Here is an 11,198-nt window from a genome sequence, read left to right as displayed (position 1 = left end):
TTACGACTGTTCAGAATGATGATATGATACTGTCACGCCCTGGCCATAGAGAGGGTTTTATTCTCTATTTTGGTTAGGCCAGGGTGTGACTAGGGTGGGCATTCTATGTTCCTTTTTCTATGTTCTTTATTTTCTTTGTTTTGGCCGGGTAGGGTTCTCAATCAGGGACAGCTGTCTATCGTTGTCTCTGATTGGGAACCATACTTAGGTAGCCCTTTTTCCCCTCCTTGGGTTGTGGGAAGTTGACTTTGTTTAGGGCACATAGCCTTTAGCTTCACGGTTTGTTGGGTAGAGTTTGTTTTGTTCGGCATCTTGTCTAATAAAGAGTATGTATGCTCACCACGCTGCACCTTGGTCCTCTCCTTTCAACCGGCATTACAGATACAAGGTTATGATTAATATGTTGACTGTTTATAGATGTAATAGGTAAAGAACTTTAGAGTTTCATTCAGGAGATGGTAACTCTTTAAAGAACCGCTCTCGTGGTGCCCCAGATCCTAATGAGTTAATTGTTACATGATTAATTTAATCGGGTAACAATTAAACATAGTTAATTAGATAAATAACAGTCTTCAGATTAATGTTAAAAGTCAAGTCACGACAAACGTCTCCCTGTGTATTTGAGTCATTCTGTTGGCTTTGAGTGGTGCTGATGAGATGCCAGACAAAGAAGGGAGAGAGAGAGAGAGAGATTGGCTTGATGGCTCTCCAGTCTCCAGGTGAATAAAAGACTGCACTCATTTCATTCTGCCATCCTGACTCCAAAATGTATGCTTTGTTCCTGAGCTTTCAGCTTTCTGGCAGTTAAAGTCACCTCAAGTCGAGACCATGAGTGATGCCAAACACAGAGAACAGAGAAGCAGTGCCAGTGAGGGGAGAAGCCACGAGGCGAGCAAATTGTCAATATAACTCACAGTGGCCAACAATGCATTCTGACATCCCTCTATTATACGGTCAGAAATGCCTCTCTCCACACTCCTCAATGAGACAATGAATAAGTGAGAAAGACAGGCAACAGGAAAATCATTATTCATGCCAAATGTATTTATTCTGACAGGAGATACAGTGCACAATAAACACATTTTCCTCTTGATCACTGCTCACCAGTTTTATCTACATTCTCCGATAGCTTTCTGTGTTTAGAGTCGATTGACTGATGATGGCAGATTCATTTCCCAGAACCTGGACTGGCGAGCACTTTGATGAATAATCAGTAAAGTAAGCCTTCTTGATGTAGCATTTCAGACACAATGACTGGCTCATTATGACTCACTGTGGCATGGAAATCAATAAGAAGAAAAACACAATTTGCACATGAAGTATTTACAGAGAACCGCAAAAAATGATGGATGGGGGCCTCCATGATAATGATGAAGATCAGTGGAGGAGGTTAGCTCTGGAATTAGTATCATCACTTTCATTTTACTAGGAGCAGAACAGTCATTGGGGGAAAATAGCATTTTCCTCTTTCCATTGATGTTTTCCTCATTACTTTGTGAACCTCGAACTTCCTTATCAGGCTGATAAACCTAGAGAGAAGTGGCTGGGAAATAGACACAAGGGTGTAATCCAGATGGATACGTCTGTGGTTTACATTGTTTAGTCAGGGTAAACATTTCAAAACACTGACTCTGTTCCTTCCTCTCCTCCTCTCTCCTCTCTGCTGCTCCACAACCCAAACATCCAGACAGAGCCACATCTATAGGGGATGGTGCTTCAGGGTTGCCATAGAAGGGACAGCTTCCTAAGCAATCCCCTGTGGCCGTGGTACTGCTGCTATACATGTCCTCCAGACTTGGACAGGTAGGCTACGAGGACCACCGCCACCCCCACGTACATCCCTGCCCCGATGGTGATGGAGAGAACAGCAAGGAACAGGGCTCTTCTGGAGCTACTGCTTGCCCTGGAGAAGTCTCCCTTAGCAATGGCCTTGCTAGTCTGAGAGACAAAAGATAGAGAAATGAGTCATGATTAAATATGACAGAGAAAAATGTGAGTAGGTGTACATTTACTGTAGAGCGAGAAAACAAGACATTAGTTGCTATGGCAATTATGTCACTACCGTTTTGAAAGTGACTAATGCGCTGTTTGGATGTTTTTGTATCCCTCCGAAAGGACCCTCACATAACCCATTTGTCCTTTTGACACATTTATTTGGGTCATTTTGCAATGTAATTGTCTTTGCAATTACTTTGAGAGATGTTGCGAACCACTGAGATAAATTGTAGTTGGATTAGGGGGCAGGGAGGGGACCTGCTGCATTCAGAACCTGTTCACTAAAGTGCTGCTATTTATAGATAGACCTGGGGTTCAATATAATCACAATAATGGTGAGACAGTCCCGGGGGCAGCAGCTATCCTGTCTATTTATTATTTACTGAAAAATACATGTAGATAGTATCAGCTAGATACTCCCTTGGGAAATGTATTGCTAACATAAAATAACATTTATTGTTGAGGTATTTGATTGACTAAATGTGACCATAATTGAAAATAAAATATACTGTATATGTGGCGGCACAATCATCCTTTAGCTTGAGCTGTACTCAGTTTCCTTTGCTCTCTGCTGTATGGTTGCTTGTGATCACAAGAGTAAATAGGGGCGGGTACCTATACAGTTTACGGAGTAAATGGTCTGTAATAATTGGTATGGGCCAATGGATGTAGAACATGAGCTGCGTTACACTTGTGAAAGAGAGAGCACTTGTGCCTACTGACCTTGCAGAGTGTTCTGGGGGTAATTAGCGTTAATAACAGGGTAGTAGGTGTAAAAGTGTACTGGTCCTGGACTCACCCTCTGGGAGAAGTAGAAGGCTGCAATCCCTAGGGGCCAGAAGCAGCAGAGCATGGAGAAGATGGCCAGGCCCAGGTGGTCCCTGGGGGGTAGCATGATGAAGTTGTCCTCACTCTCACTGTCACTGGAGCTGTCACTCTGGGAGGGAGGGAAGGGCACAGGAAAGCCAGTCAGTTGGGATAGTCACAGTTGGTGTACGTCTGAACAACTACATTATGGTGACGCCAAATCAAATCACATTTTATTGGTCACATACATATATTTAGCAGATGTTATTGCGGGTGTAGCAAAATGCTTGTGTTCCTAGCTCCAACAGTGCAGTATTATCTAACAATACACACAAATCGAAAAGTAAAAGAACGGAATTAAGAAATATATAAATATTAGGACGAGCACTGACTAAAATACAGTATAATAGAATACTGTATAAACATATGAGATAAGTAAAGCAGTATGTACACATTATTAAAGTGACTAGTGTTCCATTATTAAAGTGACCAGTGATTCCGTGTCTATGTACATAGGACAGCAGCCTCTAGGTGCAGGGTTGAGTAACGGGGTGGTAGCCAGCTAGTGATGGCTATTTAACAGTCTGATGGCCTTGAGATAGAAGCTGTTTTTCAGTCTCTCGGGCCCAGCTTTGATGTACCCGCACTGACCTCGCCTTCTGGATGATAGCGGGGTGAACAGGCAGTGGCTCGGGTGGTTGATGTCCTTGACTAACTATTTGTCTTCCTGTGACATCGGGTGCTGTAGGTGTCCAGGAGGGAAGGCAGTGTGCTTTCGGTGATGCGTTGGGCAGACTGCACCATCCTCCGGAGAGCCGTGCGGTTGCGGGCGGTGCAGTTTCCGTACCAGGCAGTGATACAGCCCGACAGGATGCTCTCAGTTGTGCATCTGTAAAAGTTTGTGAGGGTTTTAGGTGCCAAGCCAAATTTATTTAGCCTTGTGAGGTTGAAGAGGCACTGTTGCGCCTTCTCACCACACTGTCTGTCTGGGTGGACCGTCGATGTGGATAGTGGTGTGCTCCCTCTGCTGTTTCATGAAGTCCATGATCAGGTCCTTCATTTTCTTGACGTTGAGGGTGAGGTTATTTTCCTGGCTCCACTAAGGGCCTCACCAGGGCCCTCACCATCGCCAGGGCCCTCACCATCCTCCCGCCAATAGTTAATTGTAGATGAGCTACTCATGCTAGATTATTTTACACTTACACATTTTAATGCATTTATAAATCAATATGTGTACCTCAAAGCTGTTTCTAACACAAAAATCTGCAAGATTATAGGGTCAGATTCTACAACATTGTTCCATGGCCCTGAACTTGTCAAGCAAGTCACTCTGCACTGCAGACATACTGTGACACACTGTGACATACTGTGAACAGTGTGATAGTTGATGACAAACACCCCCAGGCATATCTGCCCTTGTTCTGCTTACATGTAGGACATGATGGGCTCAGCCAGGCAGAGAGGATTTGTATTTCTGTCAACACCCATAAGCGACCTGACCGATAACGCTGGATTAACGGACTGTTTCATCATCACCAAGTGACAGGGGAAACAGGAAGAAGACAGTGTAATTTATGTGCTAAATTGCCTCTACAGCACGAGAGAGACACCCTCCCCCATCCTTCATGTGCACCTCCACCACAGGAAGCTGCTGAGGGGAGGATGGCTCATAATGGGGCGGCAGGTAGCCTAATGGTTAGAGCATTGGGCCAGTAACCGAAAGGTTGCTGGATCAAATCCCTGAGCTGACAAGGTACAAATCTGTTGTTCTGCCCCTGAACAAGGCAGTTAACCCACTGTTCCCCGGTAGGCCATCATTGTAATTAATAATTTGTTATTAACTGACTTGCCTAGTTAAATAAATAAAATAAAAAAATATATAATGGCTGGAATGGAGCAAATAGAATGGCATCAAACACATAGAAACCATGTATTTGATACTATTCTGCTCCAACCATTACCACAAGCCCGTCCTCCACAATTAAGGTGCCACCAACTCTCATCTGTTTGCTTGAGAGGCTGGGAATGTTCTGAGGGCTTGTGTGGTCTCTACTCATGCTGTGCCTTGATCCTTCTCAGAGGCCCCTGGGTAGCTGAGGGACTAATGAATGGAAAAGTCTGACGCTGCTGTGGGCACTCTGGTACGGGGACAAAAGTTGAGAGCCAAACACGAGGAGCCACATCTCTGGGATGACCTTTAAGAAGAGAAAGCCTCACCTTTGCAGTCCTCCCAGAGAGGGAGCTGCTATTTGATTAAATGAATGGCCCTCCATCAGGACAGGATTCATTTGTTAGTCTTGTTACTCGCAGGGATCAAACAAACCTGGGCGACTGAGGGAAGAGAGGAAATGGAAATGGATGTTCGGGGCCGAAAATAAATGAGCCAATTTAAAGAGGACGAGAGGAGAGGCGGAGAGGCGGAGAGGCGGGCGGAGAGAGTGTCTGTCAAAGCTCTCCAGCCAATTATAATACAGCATGTAGACAAAGTGGACATAGCGGAAAAACCCTCATATCACCCTGTCACCCATTGGCAAACATGTTAGAGAGAGTGATAAACATATTGATGTGTCCTTGCATTGTGCATTAAATGCCACAAGTACTGTGCTTGTAGAGAGAACAAAGTGACAGAGGATCTAAAATGTATTACATAATACATACATCCATACCATTATATAGCTACAGAAGCTATGTCAATTTTGTCTGAAGTTGCACTCGGAGACCCACATGCATGACCAATGGCCAAGAGATTTTGGCCCACAATGGGCTTCTGAAATAATTCCTGGTGGATACCTGTAGCACCAGGTGAGATTCTCTACATCCAACCACATTTCTAATGAATGCCCATGTCGCTGTGGATAGATTGCTAGACTTGGTATGGGAATATGGACAGACAGTGGTGCATTACACTAAAGCCAATCTGAGAGTTAGCCAGTCAGCCAGTAGCGGCAGGCATTTTGAGGCCAGTGGAATTGATGAGACTCCTCCACTGCACTGGTCTGTTAATTATCCTCAGACTGCACTCCCAGAGGGCTCGTTAATGACGGCAGGGGACACTGGGCGCACCCACAGGTCACACAGACAGCCATGGCCCCAGTCACTAGGGAATGGCATATTCACCCACACCCAGGCCTGAGTCTTGTTTTACCCCTTACACACCAGCAGTTTCCTGATTCCACATCACATCTGGTGGGAAACGCTGGCAGAGGGACTAAACTGTTGGCATTTTGGAAAAACTTGCTTTTCATCTACAATTATGGATATAAAACATTGCACAGAGCTCACCAATACCAAAATAATTACTGAGTAAAGAATTGACATGGGTGTCATTGAGGACATGGTCCAGTCATGTGTTATTGTGTGGAACAGTTAATACCATCATATCTCTGTATGCCTACTGAGAACCATGTTGTCAGTATACAGATGCAGGGTTTTCAACATAATCTTTTATCTTGGTTAACACAGAACTAATGTCTCAAGTAATTGGTCAGCTGAGCGATTAAGTTAAGAGAAGAGATGAACAGATGCTAGAGCAAGGAGCGGAACTGTGCAGTTACGGGCTGAATGTCCCGTCCCCAATCCGAAATTCAAAAGATGCTAACACCTGCGAAATCGTGATTTGTCCAAATAACCAGTGAGGAAAAACACAAACACCTGAACTACAGCTGCTCGTTTTCTTGTAGATCTGTCCAAGAGAAATTCCATAACTTATGATAAACACAACAACATGTATAGAAGAACTAACAGCAGATACTGGCTTTGACATGTAAGAATTATCGTCCAGTGCTTTCCCTCTTGTCTAAGTGTGTTGAGAGCATGTTCACTTTAAAAGCCTTCTACAGAGCTTTGATCTCCATCTGTAGAGAGCTGTATCACATCAACACACACCTGGCTGGCACACTCACTTCATCTCCAATTCTTGGAACTACATCCAAGGATGAAATGATCTACCGACACACACACACGCACACTCACACACACACACGCACACGCACACAAATGCCAGACAGAGGGTTAACCAAGAGAACCAGCTCTCAAGTTCCAACTGGAAGCCCAACTTTCATCTCCTGGGTGTTAATCAGATTAATTTGTTCTTTGAATCTACCTGGAATAATTTATCTGCTGGCTGTTTTGTGACGGGCCATGCATCAGCCCAGTCTCTAATACTTTCAAAGCACTGCATTAGCTATGGCATTAATGGCCGTCTCTGCTGTGCATTTATCCATCTGCTGAGCTCCTTGTGACAGGAGCTGGACTGATCGTAAGTCCAGTTAGGGATCTATGCACTCCCCCGCTGCCAACTCACGACATTGGATATTTTACAACCCTAGCTGCATGAAATGAGATTTTCCCACTTTTCAAAAGAAGTTGCTCTCCCACTGTCACCATTTTAGTTTGGAGTGCTTAGTCACAGTTTTGTCCTAACATAACAAAAGGACTGGAGTGATATGATCAAAGATGAACAGGGAGATTTGCCAACAATTATGGAAGAGAAAAACAGTACAATTACCCCTGTATTTGATTTGTAAGATTGCTATAAAATACACCAAATTGGCCATTTAGTGAACAGACAGTTAGGTGGAATAAATAGGCATGAATCATGCTGGCAGCCTTAGCAGCCTATTAGAAAGAGGTAGGGAGATTTGTTGTAAATGAAATAGTTATGAGAAGCATTGAGTGCCGTGACCCATTATTCTGTGATTGATTTCTGCAACTCACTATTACAATCCACACAATTTGAGGTACATGTAACCTTGTTATTTTAATCGTCCTATTCATTTATGTCCAACTGCTCTCTACTAATGAAAAAGAAACCTTTTGATTTGAACAATGCACATTGTTTAGCCTGTATGAGCATCAACACATCCCAAATCCAAAGTTGTAGTTGGTCATTTATAGTTGCCCTCTGTGTGATCTCTCACCTCATACTCGTGTCCTTCCTCCTCCACCTCATAGGACACAGTTTGGATCGTCACTTCCTTCTCTCCCAGTAGTTTGTCCTGAGGGTCCTCTGTGGGGGCTCCCTCCACTCCCAACACACTGTCCTTGTTCTCTGTAAAGGTGGTCTCGGAGCTCTCACTCTTAGAGTCCTTGCTCTGGAGGCTGACATTGTCCTTATACAGGATAAAGTTGGGCCTATAGAAGGCCTCCACTGCTAAGTGCAGAGAGGTAGCATCCAGGAACTGCTGGGCCTGAGTCTTGCCGTTGCTGCCTGTGACAAAGTAACCAATGATGTTCTCCTGGTACTGGTGGTTGGGGTAGTCACTCTGGTACGCCTGGTAGTCATTGTGGACCACGTGTCTGCTGCTGGTCTTATCTAGAAGCGGGTTCTGCAGCTCACTCAGACTCTCCATGGTGGGAGACAGAGAGGGACTTCAGGGAGATCAGAGTGGATAGACTGCAAGCACTGATAACCGGCTGCGAGCTGGAAGGGAAAAGACGGAAAGTGGGATGAGGTATGATATGTAATGACATTAATTTGTATGAAACTCTTACCAATGCATTGACAATAGAATCTGCTATATTCTTCACACGGTATTAAACTCATGGCATTCACCCACACCTAAACCACCAAATCACCATCTGTCACCGCTGCACATTTCATGCCCCTAAATTCATATAAAAACGGTGGTAAAAAGTCATTCATCATTTTCCATGCTCCCTCCAACCAAGTAAGATGAAGACAAATGTTTAAGGATTTTGCAATGCATACTGATCAGAGTGCTAAGCTACCCTCATCACTGCATCGTTGGAGTACCTTGCTCTAAAAGAGTGGGAAAGCCTCTCATAGGTCATGAATAAGCTCCAGTGATGTTGACTGTAGTCACTTTAGCTCTATGAAATCAAGCAAAACAAAGCACCAAAAGCAAATAGCAAAGGTATTTTCATGCAACGGTAAGTGTATTCTCAAGAGGCTATTTCAATAATGACAATAACACCATCAGGGGAGCGTGTCACCAGGGTAACATGTTTTCCTGTGAGCTAGTTTGTTGTTTTAAGCAGTATGATTCACATGCTCTGAAGAGCTGGCAAAACTCACCACAATTCCCTCTCTCACTATCAGACAGGGAAATTACCATAAATAAAACTAGTAGCCAATGGAAGCGGATCAGGTCAGTCCCAGAGGAAGTTTGTGAAAAGACCTTCTTAATCTTTCCACCCAAGCCTACTCACTGAGGTTCTGATGAAAAGAGAACCTATCAGCTTAATCCTGGTACGTGATGGGATATTTTCTGTCTCGCATGGCATGCAATGGAAAAACCCAGTGAGTTGCCTATATCCTGCATCCTATAGCACAGTCATAGCATTCAATAGGTCTACTATGGAATGGTGGCATTAAGGTGGCTATGTCAGATTATCCGTCATGTAGAGGTTTATGTGTGGAAGAAGGCATAGTGGGACGGAATTCTGAGTAAGAGCTTATCCTTCCTTCTAGGAATATGTTTTTGGGGGATTCACCCAGGAGCAATATCACAGAATATGTACAGTAAGAAACTTATCAAAGGGCTGGAGCAATACTTGTTAATTCAGCGTGGACCTTTAACTCTATGAAAAATCATGTCCATGTGGGAAGATTCCCACAGTACACAAGTGCCTTCTCCTCTACACATCAACGCAAAGTATCAATTAAGATTTGCATTCCCTTTATATAAGTATCTCCAGAGGATATTTAAATGGAATTACAAAGTGATTCTCATATGCCTTTGAGGATGCATCTCTGCTGCTTTTCAGATAAGAGGAAATTCCATTTCACAGTACATTACACAACAAAAAGCACATTTCATCTCCACTAATCATTTATCAGACAGAGAGTGACATGCACTTATGTTTGTATGAGTCTGTGGTTAGAGAGCACAGTTTGGTGTGTGTATGAGGAGGGCTCATGAGCTGTTCTCTCTCTCTGTCTCTCTCGCTCTCTCTCTGATTAATATGATATAATACATTTTTGAGAGGTGACAACTATCTGAAATTATAAATCACTTCTAATAATATTTTACAGTGCTTAGTCCATTTTGGAATAAAACTATGGCTAATTGAATGGCCAATTCAGGAAATGTCACATTCCTATTCCACATATTCATCATATTCGTCTGTCTCTATACATTTTACATTCATTATTTATATTTAATGACATTTACACTTAATGTTTAATCAGAATCTCAAGATATTACATTTACAAATCATGAATTATAGTGAAACTTAGATGAACAATCAATGACATACAAAGTGAAAATACATGACGGTATGCAATGCAAATCAAAACAATTCAAGGTAATCAATTGAGTCCATCGATCTTACCTATTGTACAAGATCCTGCCACAGACTGCCTCAATAGCATTCCCTTTTACAGTTGTCCAAGAGTCGATGGAAAGCGAATTGTGCTCACAATCATACCCCTGTACCTCATATAAGTTCACATCATAAAATTTGAAAAATTGATAGAACACAACGAGGACCAATGCGCAGGTCACTTTGGCTCTCTGTTGAAACATGAACTGACGGCCCGCTCTATGCTGTGTGCCGCTAGCTGAGAAGACAGACCACTGCGTATTGAAGCCAGTCTGGGAGAGAAGGATTTGATTTTACGCACACTCACCGCTTGGGTTCACTTCCTCAATCACTCTCTAAATGACTATCAGTAATAGCTATAGCTCATATAAAGTACATCGAAGATATGTCTTCCATCCACTTTGCGACACAAAGTCTGTTTGTAGCCTAGTCTACAGAGCGTGCTTGATGGTAGAATCACCACCGCTCATCTATGTTTCACCTCGCAGTGCGGATGACTATGCCGTCGGGGTCCAGCGTCATCGTATGGGCATACACTCCTCTTGAAGAAGATAGTTCTTGATGTCCTACAGACTGACACAGCCTTCCATGTTCCTATCCCTGGCCTGGTGAGCATGACTTTTGTAGGATCAGTACTCATTTTACTTCTGTGTATAACGTCCCTATACCCTTTTTAGTTCTTTACAATGACATGACAGTATTATTTACCATTTTCATTATTGAATTTGTGGAGTCTTTTCAATTGTCTCTGTTTTTATTACTGTGCCTTTCATGATCCACTATTCAAAATGGTCTATGTCTGAGTCTGAGCTCGAGGACATGATCAAACCTAGCATAAATCAACCCTACTATTCAGGTGCCGCATCACATGAGAAACGAATTAACATTGTTAATATCCTTGCATTTACATTTGGTTAATATTTCAGATGAAGCTCATGAATTTATCATAAGTCTGCCAGTTTGGTTGACCTTAATGCCCTCCTAATCTGCTTAAGATTTCATGCCTTCAATTTATCATTGTAAATAGTGTTTACATAATAACATGAATATAATATAGATGTGATTTTAATGCAAGCACAGCAAAATAGTGACTGTGACAAATTCCACAC

At 43.0% G+C, this 11,198-nt stretch overlaps 1 protein-coding gene across 1 annotated transcript; it reads right to left on the bottom strand.

Annotated features, from left to right (window-relative positions):
- Window positions 1–1,026: 1,026 nt before the first annotated feature.
- Window positions 1,027–10,688, bottom strand: LOC106611068 (synapse differentiation-inducing gene protein 1-like). Its single transcript, XM_014210925.3, has 4 exons — window positions 10,099–10,688; window positions 7,722–8,224; window positions 2,795–2,932; window positions 1,027–1,938 (listed from the first exon to the last, which is right to left on the bottom strand). The coding sequence occupies exons 2-4, from the start codon at window positions 8,151–8,153 to the stop codon at window positions 1,777–1,779; spliced, it is 732 nt and encodes a 243-aa protein (XP_014066400.1). The 5' UTR covers window positions 8,154–8,224; window positions 10,099–10,688; the 3' UTR covers window positions 1,027–1,776.
- Between the last annotated feature and the right edge of the window lie 510 nt (window positions 10,689–11,198).

Source organism: Salmo salar, chromosome 09 (assembly GCF_965601325.2).
Source record: "Salmo salar chromosome 09, fSalSal1, whole genome shotgun sequence".
Taxonomy (NCBI): domain Eukaryota; kingdom Metazoa; phylum Chordata; class Actinopteri; order Salmoniformes; family Salmonidae; genus Salmo; species Salmo salar.
The sequence above is the reverse complement of the archived record's forward strand: the minus strand, read 5'-3'. Positions and strand labels throughout refer to the sequence as shown.